We start from the raw sequence: 23,454 nt of genomic DNA, 5'->3' as shown, positions 1-23,454 counted from the left end.
CTTCTCTAAGTTCCAGTGTATTATATTTAATGATGAATAAACAAATTCACGAACAACAAACACTTATCTATCTATTTATCATTTTGAAAATAAAATGATTAAAATGTTGAAAATTCCCTTGTTAAATGTGGCCGAAAAAAAGCCACAAAAAAACCCCTCAACAAACAAACACAAAGATAAATACAGCAAAAAATAAATACACGTCAGTTCAAATTAATATTCAATTTTAGATCATTTTCACTATATGATTAATGTTGGAATTTAGAAGTCAATTTTTAAGCACTAGGGTATTGTCCTGTTTTAAATTGATTTCCGGATATTACTGATTAGTAACCAATCAAAATTTGTGTAACTTTCACTTAAAAATTCTTTGGAAATCCTATTTTTAAAGTTCGCTATCCAAGTTGAACTTGACACTCACAATATGGCGGACAGGCTAACGTGTCGTTTCTGCAAGGCGACGCAGTCAGTGTGTTTACGATAGAGGGCGCTGTGGCCAACAGTAAAACAACAGCTGGCGGTTAGCAAGCGCCACGGAGCGGGACTCTTGAAATTATTAACAGTTTGCCAGACTTTATGTGGGTATTTCAGCTACAAACAGTCAGACAGAAATAAATATGGGATTAGTTCAAAAGATGCTTAGCCAAAACAATACAGTAATGGGACTATTTTTGCTTCAAACTAACGTTTAAGAATGAATTATCGCGACGAAACTGAACTCTTAGATCGTCGTCTAATAATCTCTTAGTATTTTGGACGCCAACTAGATAAGGGACGAAGAACAGCAACTGCAAAGTGGGCACTATGCCTCCTAAGAAACAGCAGCCGAGGCCGACAGCAGCCAACGTCTCCAGCTCATTGGACCTGGAGTCCGAGGACCTCAGCCTGGAGACAACAGTGCCTACCACCGAGGATGTGTCTTCGTCCGACGAGCAACGCAACGGCTCCCAGAAGGTGACCCGTCAGCTGATAGAGAGGAAGGAGCTGCTGCACACCCTCCAGCTGCTGAAAATAGAGCTTTCTCAAAAGAACCTCATCATAGACAACATGAAGGCTGACCACATGTCAAAGGTACCTGGACAGAGAGTTGAGGTGGACTTGCTTCAGTGCTTTCTTCGTACTTATTGTATTTTAAAGCTACTAGCCAGGCTGCTCTGCAAAATCAAATAAACGCACTTTAGATTCAGTTTGCCCACTTGAACAAAAAGTGATGGTCTGTTTATTTTACTGCTTCTTTGTAAACATCTACTTTTCAAAAACCAAGCTTTCTCACATGCATGCTTCTGATGACGTCACACATGACTTAAAGCAGTTTATAAGGGCTCCTGTAAGTGCGCCCATTTCAATCCATCAGTCAGTCTCTTTATTTATGTTAAACAATTAAAATAGGCCTGTAATACAAGAGCGCTTAGCCAACAACAAAATAAATAAACGTCCATGTTAGTTTGGCTGATTTAAAATTAAATTGCTATTCGATTACCTTTCTGTTTATAACCATGCAATAAAAAAAATTATTGATTGTCCATCAAACAGAGCATCTATAGAGCATTTCTGCTGATGAAGAAGTAGGAACTGAAAGCGAGGTGGGGTCATTTCAACCATCAGAAATGCTTGTCGACTGTTTAACATCTGTAGAACATTTCTGAAAGGTTTTTGTTTTTTTGCATCACATCACCATTAGGGACTAGAAAGGTCTAGCTCACTGGATGCATAGTACTGACTTACACTCAAGTGCTTCTGCACATGTGTGTATTGATCAAATTTATGTTGCAGGTTGAGGAACTGGAGGAAAAGCTAAACGACGCCATACATCAAAAACAAGTGTTGTCCCTTAAACTGGACAGCCAGCTTAAGGTTGCACAAGAAGAAAACAAGTAAGAAAGAGTAGTAGTTGTAGATGACACACCTTTGTCTTACTGATACTATGTCTTTTTTTTTTTTTTTAGAGAATATATTCCTAACGGGGAAAAAAAAAAACATGTGTGATCAAATATACTAACAATGATTCTATTGGTTCTGTGCAAAAGTGCAAAAATGATTTGAAATACATTGAATATTTAGCATATTACAGCTTCAAGCTAACATGCTATTTGATGGGACCAACACAGTTAAAGTGGAAAGAAAACACAGTTCTCACATTCTTTTCCAAGCAAAAATCACACACAAAATCTATTGGCTTTCCACATGTCATGTAACCGTCATTTTCCTTCCATTTCACATTTCTGCACTGCTTACTTTGTGTTGGTCTGTTACACAGATTCCTATTGAAATGCATCAAAGATTATTTTATTCACTAAAAGGTCAATTTGAGATCAGACCAAAGAGCACTTTGAAAAAAGAATCGAAGCTTTAGTGTCTTATTTCTTGTTCTCTCTCATCCCCCAACTTAATCATTCATTTATAAGTAAAACTTTTCTTCTTCACTTTTTCTTTCTTGATGGTATTTTACTTTTTACATGCAGCACAAAGAGAATAAATAAATAAAAATTGTTGGAAGGAAGTGTTGAGCAGCTTAACGCCAGAGTTAGCTGTGCTAACAAACGCCGTGTTCACCAGGAAGCAGCAGGCTCTGCGTAAGCAGGAGATGGAGACCATCCTGCTGAGGCAGCAGCAGCTGGAGGAGACAAACCGCCAGCTGTGTGAGAAGGCCGGAGAGCTGCGGCGGTCTCTGCGAGATCTGGACATTCCCCAGGACCGCTACCAGGAGCTCCGCGGTGTGCCCGATGACAAAATCAGCATCCAGGAATACGTAGCTGTAAGTACGACAGAGCGTTTCCCCTGCTAATAGTTGGACCCCTCTTTTCAAAAGGCTGAAAATGCGCAACGTGGCGACGCTTCTCTTTGTCCCATAAATTCAGATGCGTTTCTATGAGGCTGTGACTCCTCTCCGCTCTCAACTGGCTCAGCTCGGTGAGCAGAGGAGCTACCTGGCCGAGGAGCTGGACGTACACAGAAACAAGATGAAGCTTTTGATGGAGGTAGATGAGAGAAATATCACTCACCATTTTCAATCTTTTGAAATGATCTTATGTGACACATAGTGGACGCATTACTGGGAGAAGCCGAAGTAGCGAGCTGTAACCCTGCAGGCACTAATAGCAACCAGAAGATAACTATGTGGTTCAACTTCTTTCACATTGACTTGGTCAGTTAAAAAAATCCCTCTACATTCAAACAGAAAGCTTCTATAAAAACATCCATATATTTGATGCTGCTTAATATTTCTTTTGTTGCTTATACAGGGAACAAAATTCTGGTACAACAATTTTCTTTTACCGCTTTAAGAATCTTCAGGTGTTTGCCGACTTCTTTTTTTGTTGTTTTTGTGGCACTGATATCAAATGAGCATCTGTGTGAAACATTTACAACATTTGGGCCGTATTCAACGATATCCCTCAGAGCTACGAGGAAGAGCGCCGGCTGCGCGCCGAGCTGGAGCTGAGGAGCCAGAGGCTGACCTTAGAGCTGGCCGACACCAAACAGAACATCCATCAGGGCGACTATCGCAGAGAGAACTACCCAAATATCAAGCGGTGAGGATGTGTGTGTGTGAGATGATTCTTCTGCACCTAGATTTCTTATATTTTTTAGAGCAAAAATACTGAAAAACATTTGAAAAGAGGTGTAAGCTGTTCAGTATTAGTTAACAAAAACACTATATTACAAAGCTACATGCTGTTAATATCTTTTTTTATATTTCATAAAGAACACATTTTGCTGGTTTAAAGATTTAAACTTTTGAGGGATGAAGTTTCTGAGCCATTCAAGTAGAAAATACAGAATATATATATCTTTTAATTTGTTGCTTCTGGTGTATAGCTTCATTAAAAGTTGTATTGTACAAAACCATAAAAGTACCACTTGAATACATATAATACCTTATTTTATTTTAATTTTTTTATTTAGAATGAATATGAATAATGTTTAGTAGGTGCTTTCATTTAAGAAGCACTTATTAGTTCTTTTTATATTAGTCTTTTTATTTTGCACAATGTAGCATCGGGTCTCTTTTTTTTTTTTTTTGCTATTTTTTTTATGTGCCGTCTGTTTGTCCTTAACTTGACCTTTGTTAACACATTAGCCCCACTTTATACCAAACTAGCTTTTAGCCGCTAGCAAAATTTTAAACTATCATAATAGAGAAGAAGGTTTTAAAGTGCACTAACTTTCCTACAGAATGGGGAAAAAAATATTTCTAACATTCAAACTTTCACAAAAGTATTTACGTATATAATGACTTAGGAAAAAAACTCAAATCATAATCCAGAAGCTTATTTCAGATGCACCTTTTCTAAATGCAACTGCTACTAATATTTTCCCATCAACAATGTTTTACATGATGTTGAAAACCTGCATTTGTAAGTCGCACATGAAGCTGCATGTTTTGCGTTCCGTTGCAACGACACAGGGAGCGCGATAACTTTGAAACGGAGCTGAAGGAGTTGAAGAGGAAGTTTGAGACGGTGGACTTGTCTCACGCTGCACTGACCAGAGAACGGGACACACTGAGCAACGAGGTGCTTCACATAAACCCAATTTATATGGTGTAAATGTCATTCGATATTTAGTACGTGTGTGTACATGTCTTGAGTTTGAAGAAAGTGTGAAAACGTCTTCTAAACTATTTTGGTATTTAGCAAATAAAAAAAAAAAAAATCCTAATTGAGCTAAAATATGTTTAAACAAATTTTATTTCAGGCAGTGAGGAAAAAAGTATTGAAACTGTACGTATGGAAACCTTAGCTGTAAAATATTTGTCTTATTTGGATCGTTGATAAATTTCAATTTTTTATTTCTGAAACTCATTGAGATTGTCAAATGATCAATGAACCCTAAAAATGAAAAGAAAAGTTCAGATGCACCGTCAGAATCCCCAAACTGACATAACAGCTGAACGTTTGGTCCACTCATTGACTCCTTCTCCTTTAACCTCATTGCCCACCAGGTGGCGACATTGCAGCAGTCAGTGAATCTCCTGCAGAAGGACAAGGAGTACCTGAACAGGCAAAACATGGAGCTCAGCATCCGCTGTGCGCACCAAGAAGATCGCGTAGACAGACTGCAGGTCCGAGAGGCTTCGTCCTGTAAACAAAGCATTCGGGAGCGGGAGATGGTCACATGACATGCTCCTACTTCCTGTTTTTGTCCTGCAGGTACAACTGGAAGATGCGAAGAAAGCCAGGGAGAACACGTATGAAAAATATGTAGCATCCAGGTCAGATTCACATCAGTCACAGAAAGCTCGTGTTCCACTTTGTCCTGCTGCCAAACAGCGAAACTTTACTTAAAACACTTAAACATTTTCCTCTCACTCTGGTTAGAGGAGAACCTTTAACCAAACGAATTAGTGCTTTTATTGTTATTTTGTTCTTTTTCTGTCCACCACAGGGACTACTATAAGTCAGAGTACGAGAACAAGCTCAGAGAGGAGTTGGAGAACATCAGACTGAAAACCAGTCAGGAGATCGAGAACCTGCAGAGAACCTCCAGAGAACTGTATGAGAGGGAGAACAGGTACCAGTCTGTTTCAAATTTTACACATCTGAAATATTTAAAACTAAATTTTAAATATCGGCATCTTGATAATGTCAATGACTCCTAGTTGATTTTATTGTAATTGCTTGTCTGATTGGCATAATTGTCCCTCTGACTGAGTGACGGCCTTACCTTTTAAGCCGTGCTTCCTCATTCTTGAATGCTTACATATTTACCTTCATTAATTGCAACGCTGTTTGCTGAAACGATAAATTGTACATAATTACTTAGTGGGAATCTGAGTGCTCAGATGTCGCGTGAGGGCTTCCTGTTTATTGGTTTCTGTTCGCAGGAATTTGCGCGAAGCCAGAGACAATGCAGTCCTGGAGAAAGACCGAACCGCCGCCGCCGAGAAGGACGCTCAGGCGAGATACGACCAGCTGCTGGAGCAGTGAGTTTTAGCAGTCATCAGTCACACGCGCCACACATAAATGCAGTTTTTCTGGAAAGTATGCGGCTGGAGCACTGATAAAACGGTTCTGATTTCCTTAATTTTTGGAGATCTGTGATCGGCCAATACTTTCATGCGAAGCCAATCTTCTTATCTACCTCAGCAAAGATCTAAAAGAAAACAACCACTGTCCTCTACTGCTCTAAGAGGATAGACTGATGGACACACACACACACCAGACCATGTCTGCATGCTTGCAATTAACTATAGTCACGCCACTATGGACGACTCAATGACTTTCTTGCTGTATTTTCCAACATTTCAGGCAAAGAAAATCGGTACCGGTCAAAATCGGAATCGGCAGGTCAGGCTCGTTAGAGATCGGTGATCGGCTAGAAAAGCGCAATCGGTATTCACTGGTGCTTCACTAAAGAAAAGAAAATTAATTTAAATATACACCCTACCCATTGAAGAGAACTATATAATCACCTGGGAAAGAACACTAAAGATGATAATAACTAACTGACAAAAAAAGTCTAAGAGTTTTCTAAAAGCAGAAAGTGTCGACTTGTGACTTTATTGGGCAACTTGTATCTAAAAAGTTTGTCTTCTTTAACCGAGGGCCAGAAAAACTCCAGTCCAAATAGTATCTAACCTAAAAAAAAAAAATTTAAATATTCGTTCCACCCTGTATATTTGCAAATATGTATTTTGAATACAAAAATTATTTTGCCTTACTTTCACTTATTGATTGCAGCTTAAAGCTCTGTGGAGAAATGGAGGGCATTACTTGAGTTTTGGACAAACTTTGCCCCAAATAGACAAAACATGCAATGTGGACAAACAGAACCGAATATCCGGGAACTGGGCAATCCATTCATTTTCTTTTTTGTCTGGAGGGGAAAACATTTTACTGGAAGTGTGTTGGAAAAACCGCGTGTCTCAGTTTCACAGCTATCTCCCTTCAGGGATGGATCAGTGAGAAGGCCACCCCCTACCACTGATATTTGCACATTAATTCGTCTTCCTGTAAACTCTTGCTTGTAGTCACTCCAGCGGTTAAAACTCGGCAGGTCCCGCTCAGCGTCAAACACCCCAATTGGTGTTTAAATTCGTGGTTTTTTAAACATTGTTTCAAATCTTTTCTGGAGTTTTAAATGAGCAAAATAAGGTGATGAATTTCATTTTCTCCAGCTCTACCCAGAAACACTCTATCACATGAGCTGTCAGGCTTGTGAGGAAAAAAAAGAATGAGAGGTTAGCGAAATTCAGCTTTTCTCTTGTTTCAGGAGTTTGCTTTGGCCAAATCTCCAAACGGCCCCACAAGACTTGCAGAGAAGAAAGTTCTGTAGTTTAAGTTCCCATCTGATAACTGGTGTGTTCATCTTTCTCCCCTGGATCTCTGCATTCCTCTTAAAACCCTTAAATGCATCCGAAATTTCACTAGCAGCTATTGAATTGTATTCGTCCACACTGACCATTTTTACATTGGTTTATTTTTCCAAACTTTTATTTTGATGTAGGGATTTTTCGTCATTTATCAGTCATTGTTTGTGTTCTTGTGTGAATTAGAGTTGGGACCGAGCGACATTTTACTTTCCTGTCTTATCCTTGTGGAAAGAATGAAACTCGCTCGCTGTTCTTTGTTTACGGAATTAAAATCAAAACATCCTTGTCATGAAAGAGATATGTCAGTAGCCGCAGCTTTGAAGATGACTTTATGACGAGATTTAAGTTTGGTAACCTTGTTGTAAAAGGCAGGGAAGTCACATAAAATAGCTGTAAAACTTTAACTAACATTTTTGTTTCATTTGCTTCACTATAAGACAATTTAAATGTAAGGTGTTTGACGTAGTAAGTTATTAAGTTATCTGTTATGTTTTTCATAATTGAGGTAAGTATTAGCTCGAGATCATAATGCTTTAAAACGGTGGTAACAATGTTGATTTGCTTTGACGTGAAGAAGGTCTGGATCCAGGCTTCAGTAGGAATTTTGTTCCCAACTGGAACCAGTTTTCCAGGCTCAGTGCTCCATTTCTGTGGAAACTCAAAATACTTGTTTCAGACGAAGTGCCGGTTGCAAACGGCTTTGAAGAAGTAGAGCTAAACAAAGCCACATCATCAGCGCAGAAACCGTCTGTTAGAAGAACAAAGGCGGAAAAAGGAGAGTGAGATTCAGGAGCTTTGATTTGGGCTTTTATTTATGTACTTTATTCTTACTGTTAACGGTAAACACAATTGTGGTGTTTTACATTTTACAAACTTTGCAACGTTAATTTAACGTCTGTTATAGATGGCAAAGATTTTGCCCCTGCAGGCACCTGCAAAAACACAAAACCTTCCCAAGTGTTTTTTATCTAGTTTCTAGCACATTTGAAATAAGACACAACTAACTCACAAATAACTTTTCAGAAAAATGTAGGAGCTTGATTTAAGTAAATCATTCCTTAATACTTATTTTTAAAAATTACTTGTTCCATTTGACTTATGGGAAAAATATCTCGTAAGTGAAATAATCTGCTTTTATAAAATCAATATAAAGGAGTTTTTACTTAAAACAACCTGTACATTGCTGAAAAGTTACAAGCTGTAAGTTTGTGTTGTCTTAATTGAAGTGTACTGACACATTTGCACTAGAAACTATACCAAAAATGATTAGTAAGAATTTGTGTTTCTGCAGTTTGAGAATTCCCTTCGTAATCTCTGAAAATGTTTTCCCATCTCTGTCTGTTAGTCATCAAAACATTGATATATTGGCGGTTTGGCTATCACAAAAAAAGAAACCAAAAAAAACATGTGTTCTTAAATAGTTAGACAGATATCTTTATTATATCTGTTTATGTTCAGCTCCAATTCCTGTGTTTGTTAGAACATGGGCGTGGCATTACGTAGGCGGCTGTGGTTTTCCGGGTCTTTCTAAATAACCATATGAAAACTTTACTAGAACTCGGGAGGTCATAAGGAAGTCGGAGGGTGGACCCAGGAAGACTCACTGCTGAAAAATCTCACTCTCAGAAGCTGGAGATTTTAGCTGCCAGCTTGACCGCAGGATCCTTTTGAAACTTGCTGGGTTTGAAAAGAGCAGTAGATGTTGCTCTTTAGTTATTGCCCCCAGTAATTAGTGTCTGTCGCTGCTACAGGCAACAATTTCCGTGTCAGTTTAGACCCTGAACGTCCCGCTGGGTTCGTTCAGGGTCCTTCTTGGAAGTTTCGAGTCTTGGACCACAATCGCAAAAGATATTCTGAGATTTCACACAAACACACACAAACGTGCTCGCTGACATAATTTCAACTTGGAGTTTGTTTTTTATGGAAGCAGGTGTAACTTTCAACTTCCTGATTTCCATGCTACCCGGTGCATTTTGATTCAGTTTACTTTGTGTTTTATTTTGTTGTGAGTAAGCCTAAATTAAAACAAGCTCGATAATTAATATTTGTGAAGGGCAATTTTGTTTACGAAGACATCGTGATTCATATTTTTAATGGTTTTGGTTGTCTGTTGTTTCATTTAGTGCTTTTTCAGTTGACATGTTTTATTTTGGATCGCAAAAATGTTGTTTATTGGCTTATCGCAGTAATAATTCCTGGGGCAATTTGTGGTCCAGCAAAATTTGTTATTGTGACAGTCCTAGTCATGAGGTACAGAAAGTAGCAGGGCATAATTTTCAAATGACCCCCCCCAAAAAAGATGAATGATTTCCAGTTGTTTTGCAAATACAATTCTGATAAGTGTGGCATGGATATGTTTTTAACCCCATTTAATCTGAAACCCATAAATGAAATAACAGCCCAACCAGCGAATATATCATCTGAAAATAGAAACGATGACACAACTGCAAACTTACCTTCATTAACCAGCGAAGTAGCCAAGATGACTCTGGAGGATCTACAGTGATCCATTGCTCAGCTAGACGAAAATATTTACTCATATCAAAACCATATGAGTAATGTGTTGGAACGGTGAAGTCCATCTATGAAAAGACTTGAAAGTGGCTGCTTTCAGATGTCATCCATCCAATCTGACCGAGTTTAAGCTATTTGGGTGAGAAAAATGATCAAGTATTTCAAGTTCTAGATGTCCAAAATCAGTACAGTAGAGATAAAAACCCAAAAAGTGAAAGTAAGCATAGTCTTTTTTTTTTATTTGTAAAAAAAAAGAAAAATTAGAACACAGTTATGCACTGTGTTGGTCTGTCGCATAAATTCCCAGTAAAAAGCTCTATGTATGTTGATGTAATGTGACAAAATGTAAAAAAAAAAAAAAGTTAAATGTTGTGAATGCTTTTGGAAGGCACTGTAGTTATGCACACACAGCAGCAGCAACAACAGCAGCGTTAGCGTCCCTGCCCTGCGTTACTACTGCATACCAGTCATTTGTCCGAATCCAAACCACCAGCTGTTGGTGTTTCCATGCACTCAAACACACATAAACTTCGCTCTCCCTCTCGCTCCCTCTCTGCTGCAGTCACATTCTTTCTCTGCGTCGCATCGCATGCCAGCAGTGACAGATGCTAGCCTCAAGCCCTTAACCCCTAACCCGACGCATGCCACTATTTTTGGGGCGAAGAATGAGCAGGACGAGCTTGAAAAGGCGTCAGACACTGAGTGCAAGCTCAGATGTCCATGCTGCGCCTCCTTACACAGGCCAACGCACCGCCTACTTTCCCTTCAAGAAATAAATACCCACATTTGTTCAGTTTTCACTTTCGCCTTTACAGGAAGCTAAAAGTTACTTTCGCCAAATCCTCCTGAGTCTCGATATCGCTGCACTTGTCGTTTTTTATCTTTAAAATGACAGAAAATCAACATGGTGTCTTAGGAAAAAAAATCTGTTTTTTTCCACAATTGGGAAGTGGAGCTTCTTTGCTCAGAGATGGCAGCTGCCATTTATAAAAGAAGGCATAAAATTTCAACCATGTGTACTTGTCTGTCGTGTGAGCGCACAGCTCAAGCCTGCCCTCCGTGGGTGATGAAATCTCATCAGGTCAGCTGTAATCGAGAGTTATTAATATTATCCAGCCGTCCGCCATGGCTTGATAGAGCCTGTGCCCGCGTGCTTGAGCGCAGCTTGAGGAGCGTTTCCAACTGGAGAAAGTAAAGAGTTTTAAGCTATTTGATGTCTAAGATAAAAGCCGATTTTGTGTAAATACATAAAGCACCATATTCTCAGTTAAAGAGAATAAAATAATAATAAAAAAAAACAATTCTGGGAGAAAATATGTTCTTTTGAGAGCGTGAAATGTCTGCTCATCTAAAAAAAAACAAATACATGACATGCTTTTCTAGTGAAAATGTTTCTTTGTTTTTTTTCTCTTTTTTTTTTCTTTCAGTTTGTGAAACAAATTTGAGTATCAGACAGATTTAAGCCAGGTAAAATTAAAAACCAGTTTTCTAATAAATAGTTCATTATTTAAGTGAAAGAGTTACCCAAACCCAGCCACACCCTTGAGAAAAGTGTTTGCCTCCTCATCATAATTGGCCGGTTGTGCCAGAGTTGACCTGAGATCGAACTCATTGGCCAACACCCGGGGCCTCGTGACTGGCTGACCTGTAGAATCTAGAAAGGCACAATTAATCCTGTCTGATGACTAATTGACCAAACAAAAAGGAAAAAGAAAAGATAATTTATGGAAATTCAAGAACACACAAGAAACAATCGAATTGACATGCATCGGTCTGAAAAGGGTCACAAAGTCGTTTTCAGGCTTCGCGCCTCCTCTAAGCCACATATTTCCCCTCAGCGATGGAGAAATTATGTAGTAGCCATCCAATCAGAATTCATCCACAAGCATTAATGACTCATCAGGGGTTCACAAAAGAACCCAGAACAACGTGTAAGGCACTTCATGCCTAAAATGCTTCAGCTAAGGTCAGCGTTCATGACTCAGCAAGGGTGGTTAAGTTATGTTCTCTTACAGATTGGCCTGGATGATGTTTTGTTTTGTCCTTAAATGATGAGTTTCTCATTGGAAAACATGTCTTTTGTACTTATTCATGTTATGTTTGTTCTTTAATTTTTCTTATAAAAAAAAAAAAGAAGAAAGACATCTGTAAGGAGACAATTCCCTTTTCACAACACTGCACATCCTGTCTCCTTTTCTTCGTTTCAATAAATTGTTAAAGAGCCAAACATCGTGCTGATGCCAGGCAGAAGCACCGAAGATCAAACAAGATTAAAATGCGCTTTAAGCGGTCTTGGGGAATGATTCACTGCTTGGCTTACCTGCGAGGTTATCTCATGTAATACGTTTTACCGCCAAACGTGGATGCCACTTCAGTGCTTCCCATGAACTGTTTATTGCTCAAGGCATACCAACCAATCCATTTTTTATTTACTTTTTTGCCAATTTCCAAACATGGAGAGGTAAGACAGCATGCCATGTGACCTGGATGTTCATTTATTTAATCACTCGATATGCCTGCTCAACCAGGCAGCTTAAAGCTCAGGTTGGATTTTGTGTTAAACGTTCCTGTAAAACACCTACAGCGTTTTGTTTCCACAGATCGCCTTAATCTGTCCGCACAAAAGCCCGTGATCTCATTTTTTTTTTTTTTTGTTCAGTCCACGTGCTTGCAGTTATTTATCGGGGCGTGTGGTTACATGCGTTCGCTCACTGCTCTTATTCTGCAGGTTTCGTCAGCTCCAGCTGGGCACTGACAGCCGGGTGGCGGAGCTGTCCAGCCAGGCCAAGCTGCACTCCTTCGAAGCCGAGCGCGCTCACTTGCTCAAGGAGGAGACGGCGAAGGCGCTAGCTCAGTGCCAGGTGGAGTGTGAGAAACAGCAGAAGAAGCTTGAGGTACTCAGATTAAAAAGAAGAAAAAAAAGGAGTGATTTGGCATCAAGTCTCAGTTTTCTTGTCAGACACGTGTGTGATCTCCTCTAAGGCCACAGCATTAAAATCAAATTGTTACATGATGGTTGGCTTAGTTTATATTTTTTGGACAAAATCCTCTTTTTCAGACATGCACAAAATTCTATTACTCAATAGCAACTGAGTCATATTAGAATGATCCCCTATGGGTTTTTTTGCAATAACTTGTTTACCCCGAGAAGCAGAACCAAACATGGAGAAGCTGCATTCAGCTTCCATGCACCACAAATCTGGAAGAAACTTCCAGAAAACAGCAGAAGAACTGAAACACTGAGTTTCTTTAAATCCAGACTAAAAACTCGCCTGTTTAGATTTGCTTTTGAACCATAGTAAATGAAACATTTTGATGGGTAATGATGGCATTTGCCAAAATGTAATGTTTACTGGTTTTCTCAAATTGTCTGACTGTGTGGTGTCTTCTTTGACTTTGTGTTTTTGTGTCTTTATGGTGTGAAGCACTTTGAACTGCCTTGTTGCTGAAATGTGCTATGCAAATAAACTTGATTGATTGATTGTGACAGAAATTCAGACCGTCAAATGCTCACGTGTGTTACATAACCAAACTTTTGCAAAGTATTAATTTTGAAGTGTGAACTTCCTGCTGAGGCACCGGTTTTCTTTCTGAAGAACTGTTCAAAAGCATCTGAGCTTGCGGTTGTAGTTCAACATCCGACTGCTCCCATCCACAGGCGTTTTATCATGATGAAGCCTTTGTTGGAGTTTGGATATTTTTCAAAATAAAATATGTATTGTTACGACATGCCGTTTGTGCTGGTGTTACAGGTAGACAGGCTACGCTGATGCTAAAGGCGGTGTTCACTTTTTAAGTAAAAGATCACATTTTTAATTTAATTCAAATGCAGAAACACTGATTGTTGTTGGTGTTTTGACATGGTGCCCGTCACTTTAACTGCTTCATGTCTGCCATCAGAAGAGCTTTATCCGAGTAAATGTTTCATTTGCTTCGTCATGTTCGGATGTTAATTTCAGTTGCACACTATGGTGCAAATAAATTGTTTGTTCTTCCTCTTTATGTTTCTTTCTCTCAGTTATTGACTCAGGAGTTTTACAGGCTCCAAACATCGTCTGAGAAGCGGGTGGCGGAGCTTCAAGCCCAGAATGCCGAGCAGGCGTCCCGACTGGAGACGTACGAGAAGCTGGAGCAAGAGTTGGACCAGGTCACCATGCAGGCGGCTGAAAGTAAGCTCACAGCTCTGCCGCTGCTCAGGCAGGAAGTAAAAAAACAAACAGGAATGTTCAAATCCATAAATCTAGGCTCAGCAATAGAGACTGTGGCAATTTGTGGGGAACAATGCGAAAATATCATCAAAATAAATATAGTCATTGATTCCAGTTTCCTTTGAACTCATTTGCAAATACAGGTGCAACTCAATAAACTGCAATGTTATTTGTTCATTTATAATTTATAATCAAAACACATTATGTAGATTAATTACACCCAGGTTGATGTTCTAAGGCCTTTATTTCTGTTTATTGTGATGATTTTTCACTTATAGCTAATAAAAGCATCCATAAAATCTTAACAGAGCTGACAGAGCAGCTTCTGATGATCTATACAGAGCTTGAAATATGGAGCTGACCTGGGGCGGCATCTCATCGCTTTCTGAATAGATAATTATTTTGTCTTAAATATTCTGAGAAGGGTTGCCAGATCTTGTTAAATGTCTTGCAAGACCCCACAAGGGTTCTTGCAGGGGCAGAAATGTGGCTCTCGCTTAAAAACAACCAATCAGAGCCAAGAGGAGAGTCTTAGCGCTGTCAATCATGCTTGTGTATGTGCTGTAACTGTGCTAATGGCGGCAAAATAATTTTTCCCGCTGTCATCGGTGGCTATGCTAACTAGCCTTCGCATTTATGGCAGGCAACGTCGTGCGCTAAGAATGTATTTTGACAAACGGCCCTCATATATACTCATGGATACGTACAGTATATACTAAGATATACTTTTACCTGCATCGAGCGAGGAAACGAATGTTATGCTGGTATTTGGAGATATTTATAAACTGTATTTGCGTCTTACCAGTTGAGAATGAGGAGGAGGCAGAGAGAGTTCTGTTCTCATACGGATACGGCGCAAATGTTCCCACAACGGCCAAAAGAAGACTGAAGCAAAGGTAAAGTACAAGATACTACACGTCTCATTCACTGTTCTCTTTGCACAACATAAAAAAAAACTTCATAAAAAGTGTTGAAATAATGTTGAAACCTTGAAGCATCCTTTAAAACACCACTTTCAATCCCAGTCACTGTCTCAGAGGAACATTTGGCTTCTTTTCATTTTAAACTTCCCTTAATTGTTTGAGTTCCAGTGTATTTCAGCAGTGTGTGTCTGTTCTTGAAAATCCTGAAACTTAACATGTAAATGAAGACGAGTGTGATCTTGTTAATGCTGTAAGCTCTGTAACTGTGCCTGTGTCTGTGGGGGTGCGCGCGTGTGTGTGTGTTCCTCTGTTACGCAGCGTTCATCTGGCTCGCCGTGTGCTGCAGCTCGAGAGGCAGAACACCTCACTGAGGAGGGACCTGGACAGACACCAGAACCAGACAGGACAGATGTCTCAGGAGGTACACTCACACAGAGAAACACACACTGCATCCACAGGTGTGTGTCTGCCTGGGGAACATCTTCATTGGAATAAATCTAATGTATTATTAATGTTTTTAGCAAATAGAATCAAGCACATACATGCCAACATGTTTTCTCACCACCACGACTCTCCCACAGTAATGCAGACTGTGGTTGCATCACAGCTATTAATGTCAGTTTGATTTACAACCACAAATAAGTCAAGAGTCAAATCAAATTATTACCAATTTGCATCCTGAAGTTTAGTTTCACTTTGCTCCCTTATAAGATGCTAACATGCAGCGTCTTATAGCATTTCTTTACCGATCAGAGTCTGCTTAAAGCTGGATTCTGATTAAAACTAAAATATGAAAAGATGCAAGAACAACATTAAATATTTTCTTTTTATTTCTCATTAATTATTTGTATTAAGCGCAGAGGTGACGTCACACTGTGTGCGAGTACAATTGCTGTGAAACAGAGTTTTACTCTTAAAACAAGTACAGGCAACGAAGTGCCTTTAGAGTACAAGTACATTGCAAAATCTTTTGAACAGTGTGCAAAAGTTCAATATTTGTAGTTGTACTCTCACACCAAATATCCTGGGTGGATAGGAGACCATCAGACTGTGTAGCAGATGTTATTTCAGCCACTGAGCTGCAATTATGACAACATTGCGTCAGTCCAGCATTACTTAAATAGACAGAAACACCTGAGACAACGTGAAACTTCAAAGGAATTCTGGGAAGTTTACCAGTATCATAGCAATAACATCAAAAGCGGCAAATTTAATCATCATCTGTTGGTCTTAGAGTTAAGACAGAAACAAAAATTCATTGCATATTTTTATTCATCCTATCACACTCACAACTTTTACTAGATATCATCACTCACCACATGACTTATCAGTAAGAGTCTTTAAAGTCATTTTTGTTTTTTTTTTGTTTTTCAACTTCTAAAACGAAGCCAGGAAAATGACAAGTTGTTCAAGAACTGACAATAGACACCACCAGAGTTTGTATGAGCCCAGTCTCTGTACCTGTCACATTTGTTGACACGATGAATGGAAAATGGAGTCAAGAACCATGACAGCGTCGCTCTTCACTCTCCAGACAAACTCTTCGCACCGATCACCGAGCCTTTGTTGTCTTTGGCAGCTCGTGTGCGTTCATGTGCGTGCAACAACAATACGGCTTCAATCTTGGATTTGTGCGTCGGACTAGGCGGTCACGTGGCCGCCACTCGTGCACCGATGTCTCAAAGTCATCCGTTGAGGGTTGAGGCTACAAGCTGCCGGTGTGCTCACTTTTTTATTTTTATTTTTTCCACTCACTGCCGCTGCTTAGTTAATCTGAGGAAAGCCTGTGCAAAGTCGGAGTGGAGTGGCCGGCCAGATTGGAGTCTAAATAGACCCGGCTTTCAGCTGTCAGCCGAGATTGACTTGCACCCGTCTGGAATACCTCATGATTCATCGAGTATAAAAGAAAAGAGTGAAAAATGACATTTCCTTTTCACTTGAAAAGAGCCAGGGTGTTACCCTCTTAGCCACCCACACAGATGCCCTGACTAACTCGCTATTGTTCTCACTCCCCCACCTAGCCAGTATTCACTACTGACTTGCAATAAAAATGGCTTAATGTGTAACAGCCTAACTTTATTTGTTGATTTTAAGAACGATAGTTACTAAGAGATACTGCGGATGCTTTTAGTTGAAAATACAACACAGGTACGTCAGGTGGGGGGGGAGCACTTTTCTGTCAATTCATCACCCCTGCTGATATGAATGATACGTTACCAAGGAAAATTATTCAATTAGGTCAAACTGGATTTTATTTGAGAATAATAAACAATTTAAATACTGTGTAAAAATCAACCAAAAAAGAAAAGTACTTTCCCTTCCGCTTTGAAAATATGCACCGTTTTTTGTTGCACCACCGCACAAGATTCTAACGCTACAAAATGCAGACAAGATTTTATTATGCAGTGTCAAAGTCAGACCCTTTAAGAAGAAATGTACAAAATGAAATGACTGCTCTGGCATTTGTGTTTTCAACCCCAGCTGTCCGCGGCCAACCAGCTGCTGCAGCAGACTCAGCAGCCGTACAGCTTCCTGATTGAGACGGTGAGAGAAAAGGATGCGGCGATCAGCGCGCTGAGGGAGCGCGTCTCCTCTCTCGAGGACGACGTCAGGTGCGTCTTCTCCGACGCATGCATGAACGTATGCATGCGTCTTTCGGTGGAAGTTGCATTCTTTCTGTAACCTGTTCTTCACCTGCCGTATCTCCCCTTTTCCTGGGTGTCTCTGCTTTATCTTCATCTCTCATCTTTTGTCTCTCTCTATCTGATAGAGCCCGTTTTACTGTCTCACACACATGCACCTGCTTGGTATTGACCTATATTCCTGCCGTTGCCCACTGTTTTTTTGGGGGGGTTTTTTTGCTGCTTGACAAATATGCAAGCTGACAGACTGCAGGTTTTCGCTTGCTGATTGCTACCACTGAGTGCTCACCTGGGGCAAGCAGGAGTATGGGGCAAAAAAAAATAAAAAGTCAGTTTTTTTAAACGCTGTGAAGCTTCTCGATCCTCCTTGCATCTGTCAGGGAAGCTGAAGTCTCCCTGTGGCTGTGCTGGGACTAACAGTTGGAAACAGAGACAGAGCTCTCAGGAGATTTTCATGTTATGTTTGGGTCTCTTTGATAGAGCGAGTTTAAATCCCTTTCTTTTTTTGTCTTCCTGCAGATTCCTTTGAACGGTGATCAGACTGTTGCTTTAAGATTGATTTGCTTTCAAAGTGCACCGCCACAAGTTCCAGCTTGTTTTACAGACCTAGATGGAAAAATGTTAACAGCGCAGTTAATGTTGGTTGTAATTTTTTCGAAATTCGTGACTTACTCTGATAATTAGCTGGTGATGAAGCAAACAAACACCTGTCTTTAATACTCGGTTTATGTTCTTGGCTTTGTTTTCCCTTAAGGCTAAAACAGAGCAAGAAAATATGTTTTTTTTTAATTCTGTATGCCTTTATGAGTATGTTGAGCCTAATCCTTGCTGACACTGAAAACAACTGCAATGTAGTTTAATCAAAATACAGATATCTGCTGCAAATAAAACCATGTTACAAGAGGTGCTTCAGAAAACCGTGTGCTATTACAGAAATCATTTTCTGTTTGATCTGATTTGTTAATGTTCTCCGCCCGCAGTTCTTTGAGGAAAGAGCGAAATGCTTTGCAGCAAGTGAAGAATGACATTTTGGCCGACCTGGAGCGACTTCTCAACAATAGAGAGGTAGGTACAGTGGCGGTGATCATAATAATATTTTTAATGAGTTTTGAAAGAGAAGTCAAAAATATTTTTATTTGTGCTTTCAGCTGGATATTGAAAATACTCATCCTTACCATATGTGGAGATTTATACTATTCAAGGCCAAAGCCTACTTTGCTAACACAGCGCATCCACAGAGAATGTGGTTTTTGTTTGGTTCCCCAGTTTGTTTTGTTGGAATTACACCAAAGGTTTGGTAGGAACAGTAAAAAAACGGTGGTTATATAGACAAACAGATTCATTTCTGTCACATATCCAACATCCCTCCGCTTCAGCTGTCAATTTCGAGGACAAAAATCCTGCGAGAGCACATGAACACACAAAAAAACAAAAATGTCCTATAATCCTCAGAATAAATGTGTAACAGGAGTGATTGAGTGAGTTTCTGCATTAGAGGAAGAAAGCAGTGCTGTCGTTCTGTACTCCTAACTGCCCTGATTTATATCTGTTATGCAGTAAATTTGTTCATAATTGCTTCATTCAGTCAAATTATAGCCAGCACAATAACTCTTTAAATGGCATTTAAATCATATTCTTTGGTCTGAAATCCACAATACACTGGGTTAATCGTGGTGAGATATTTCTACTCTATATTCTACTGTTTCTTGTTTTGCTTGAGGTAAACGTTCAACACTCCAGGAGAAATTTACTGGGTCATCAACTAAATGTGACATAATCACATAGAAGTTATAAAAATAGGAATTTTTAGATAGATTGATGTTGCACATATTTCCCCTTCTCCCTTTTTGAAATGTGTATTGATCCACCAACATAACTAAACAATATTCTTTTCATGGACATATTTAGTAACTGAATGTACGCATGCTATGGCATGCTAAGTGTATTAGATGTCTGTTTAAAAAAAATTTTATTATATTTTTTTTACAGGTTATACTCCTCCACCAATATTTTGTTAAATTTCTTGTAACAACTTGCAGCTCAGCCACATGCTCTTCTTGATTAACAATCTTCCTGTTATAATTCTGTTATTCCTTCTCATTGACAGAATTGACATAGTTCATTCACACACTGGTTCGTTTTTATACCAATACACAACTTCCAAGCACAATTCTAAAATTTTAAGTGGTGTTTCTTAAAGGTTATTGTAGGTTTTTCAAATTAGCCTATTTTTATCTTTGTCGAAACCAATTTGTATGTTTTAGATTCTTGTCTTGTTGAAGCAAACTTGAACTTTGACCTTTTATCTAAAACAACATTCTTAAAAAAATAAATATATCAAACATTTTATGCATACTGTGGAAAATTGACTTCACTAAACTTTTTGTTTGTTTTAAACAGAAAGAAAGAACGTCTCACATTTAAACAGCAATTTGTGTGAAAAAGATATTAATAATTGACCAAGTAGTTAGATATTATCAAGTTTCATTTTATCAGCTAATTGATAAGCTTGACTAATTTTTCTTTTTATCACACTGTGTGTTGCAGTCCTTCCTGTCAGACTGTGTGTGTATGTGTACACATCGGAGTGTGTCTCCAATCCAGCCGTTTGCTTTACAAAGTATGTGCACCGTCATAGACAGCTGTTCCTCAGCTCGGCTGTTTGGGATGCCACCATGATGTGTGTGCATGCGTGCGTGCGTGCGTTTATGCATGTATGTGACATGCCGAGGCTCATGTCCTCAGATGTGATAAATAGAACCGTGAAATTACCCCCCCCCCCCCCCCCCCCGTCCTGCTGGTAGCACCTCTGCAGACCCTCAAAGCTCACTGAACTGTTTTACAAGCCATGTGTTGTCAGACTCTTAACTACGCTGATTTTTAAGTAAATATGACAAAGAAGATTAATTTATAATATAAAAGAGTGATTCCCCCAGTGCTTTCTCATACTTTTCTGGTTAGTGATCAAGTGCCTACATCTACACCGATTATTATTATTTTATTTTTTTATGTAACATCCGTGACTCTCCAGGAGTTGGCAATAATGAAGCAGGCCCTGATCAGCATGCGGTCCAGGCAGAGAGTGGACCCAGACCTGTTTGGAGCCGGTAACGGCGCTACGAAGGCCTCTGGAACAGCACAGCAGAAGTCCAAACGTGTTGGCGGGACCGACGATGAGGAACCGTCAGACAAGCCCAAACCTACTGTTTTTGTAAGCGTTGGTCACACCCTTTAATGAGTCACACCAATTTAACCAGCTAGGACAAAAGCTGAGACAAAAGAACACTCGAGTCTGACATAAAATAATGAATTGCTTTCCTGTTGTTTTTATTATTATTATTATTATTATTAACCTTTTTATTTCACCAGAAAAATCCCTTTCAGATTAAACATCTCTTTTACAAGAAAATCCTGGCCAAGACCGGTCCTGGTTAGTTTCATTTAAGCTCTTTAGTGAAGTCCATCCGAGTAGAGAAGAGCTCTGGAACAAGTCCCAGAAGTGATCCGAAACCACTAGTAGTCCAAATATAGACTCTGACCGATGATCGGTAGGTTAAACAGCAAAATACTTTTTTCTCCCCTATTCAATAATTGCATAAAATCTAACAACTTTGGCGTACACACGTCAGTCAACAGCATGCACCTTGATGCATTTTTAGGAGTTTAATAAAAGCCAGATAAAGTTTAGGAGTGAAAACTAGTTCTCAAACGATCTGTTACAAGAACAAGCCAAGCTGGAAGATGCAATAAACCAGTTGTGTAAGTGTTCACACCCTTAAAATGATCTGCTAAATCACCATTTGATCCATCCACTGTTCAGCTTCTCTGACCATGGACATTGTCAAATGTAGTTCTGGAATCTGGCTCAAGCATTCAGTCCAAAGCCTGAAAGTCTGGGGCAAAGAAATGACCAGTATTAGCTATTTATATTTTCACCTACCTTGACGACGAAACCCCAGTTGTAAATATGTTCTAAGTTTGTTGTTGTTGTTAGGTTTTAAGTTTGGTTTCGTCACATTGTCCCACAAGGCTTTAGGAGATATTAGCAAAGCTTACATGTTTTTTTAATTCATAACCCCAGAATATAATTCATTATTTTAAACCTACTTGCTAGTCAAGACATTTGGAGAACGCAGGAGATTGTTGACGCATGTAGAACAAAACCGAAGACTCATTTCATTAGAAATCCCTGCAGTTCCTCCAGTCTTCTCCCTGTTGTTTATTTCTGTAAGTTCTTTGCTGTGGTTTTTACATCTAAATTGTACAGGGATACGCACCACATTATGTGTGTGAGACTGGAGAAAAGGTTGTATTTTAACGAGGGTGTTTACACTTCTTAATCAATAAAGAGGAATTACCTTGTAATTCCTTCATTTTCTTTCGGATTACAAACAACTTTTGCTATTAGATAACCTACAGTACTTTTTTTCATGTGTTGACTTTAGAAAAAAATTGAAACGGCCATATCAGACTTCAAAGAAAAACAGAAGTTGGTGTTAGCCATGAAAAGTCTAATTGGTTCATCGGTATTTGACTCGGAAGAAAACCAATAAGGTTTTTATACATTCCTTCTCTCTGTTTTGTTTGCAGACCAAAAGAGAAGTTCCTGATTGGTACCAAAGGCCAAAGCAGAAACACAAATAAGAATTCACACAATGGAACTCACTCAGGATTTAAACAACTGTACATTTCAGTACTCTAAATCTGTTTTTTCTTGTAAATTGTGTTACTTTTTAACAACTTTTCAAATACAAAACTAGAACCAATTGCTATCTGTGTTGGAGTTTTTGTGTTGTACTATTACTCACCAGTTGCACCAAAATTCCTTTTATGTTGGCAGCATTTGGCTCGACAACGTTCATTCCTCATCTTTTTCTGGCGACACTTGCTGGTTGCTACAGACAAACAACACTGCAGAAACCTTAGCCTTTGATTTGCACTAGCTGAAACTCCTTTGGCTTTAAATATAGACATACTAGGCATGCCTTTATCATTTCAGACCATGTTCTGATTGGTGTCATATTAAATTCAGTCACACGGCTGCTGTGAAAGCTGGGCTGTGACATTTTCAACTGTTTTCTGTTAACACTTCAAAATATTAAATGCAAAATGGTGCAAATGTAGCTTCCATTTCCTGGTTGACATGACTCACGGTCTTTCCTAATTGACCTTTAGTGTTTTTCTTTTGACAGTAGAGATTGAGCAGATTAATGATGACTTTATGATGTGAAGAAATCACTGGTTTGGTTGTGCAAGCACATTTGAGTTTTGTCATCAGAAGCTGTGCAAGAACCGGACTGAATAATGGCTTCTCTGACTCAAGAGAGTATCTGAGCTTGTTCTTCAGGATTAAAATCACAATAGCAAAATCCTAGTAAAAGCACACTTGACCTAGGCACTTTTTTGTCACATTATAACATGAATGTATTTTATTGGAATTTTATGTAAAAGATATATATATATACATATATACACAGTATATATATATATATATATATATATATATATATATATATATATATATATATATATATATAGTTAAACGTTTTTATTTCAAGTTACCTTGAAATAAAATTGAGTGCGACCATGTGAACTAAGGGAATGATTACTTTTGTAAGGCAAAGAAGGGTCTTTTTCCACCATAACATTTATATTGACATTTGTATTAAGGAAAAATTGAATATCTCAAAGGTTGTCTGGAAAAACTAACAGAAAACTGCAAAAATGCTGAAACCCTGAGTTCTTTTAAATCAAGGCTAAAACATCTGTTAAGTTTCCTTTATTTTAAGTAAAATATCATTAGTCTGTTCCTTCTGCTCTTTACATTCATTCATTATACCACTGCAATGTAA

At 38.9% G+C, this 23,454-nt stretch overlaps 1 protein-coding gene across 2 annotated transcripts; it reads left to right on the top strand.

The window, feature by feature from the left end:
• The first annotated feature begins 520 nt into the window (after window positions 1-520).
• On the top strand, window positions 521-22,368 carry pibf1 (progesterone immunomodulatory binding factor 1). Of its 2 annotated transcripts, XM_005812166.3 has the most exons (18): window positions 521-1,071; window positions 1,774-1,874; window positions 2,557-2,755; window positions 2,859-2,978; window positions 3,400-3,533; window positions 4,409-4,517; window positions 4,946-5,065; window positions 5,154-5,215; window positions 5,389-5,514; window positions 5,828-5,926; window positions 12,558-12,723; window positions 13,848-13,998; window positions 14,843-14,933; window positions 15,279-15,381; window positions 17,442-17,572; window positions 18,583-18,667; window positions 20,634-20,813; window positions 22,193-22,368. In XM_005812166.3, exons 1-18 carry the CDS (start codon window positions 805-807, stop codon window positions 22,244-22,246), a joined length of 2,298 nt encoding a protein of 765 aa, XP_005812223.1. In that variant the 5' UTR covers window positions 521-804; the 3' UTR covers window positions 22,247-22,368. The 2 variants fall into 2 exon arrangements, with proteins under 2 accessions (XP_005812223.1, XP_023183286.1); XM_023327518.1 differs by lacking the exons at window positions 20,634-20,813; window positions 22,193-22,368 and adding an exon at window positions 20,150-20,364.
• Window positions 22,369-23,454: the final 1,086 nt, after the last annotated feature.

The sequence above is a fragment of the Xiphophorus maculatus genome, chromosome 22 (assembly GCF_002775205.1).
Source record: "Xiphophorus maculatus strain JP 163 A chromosome 22, X_maculatus-5.0-male, whole genome shotgun sequence".
Lineage (NCBI taxonomy): Eukaryota > Metazoa > Chordata > Actinopteri > Cyprinodontiformes > Poeciliidae > Xiphophorus > Xiphophorus maculatus.
The sequence above is the reverse complement of the archived record's forward strand: the minus strand, read 5'-3'. Positions and strand labels throughout refer to the sequence as shown.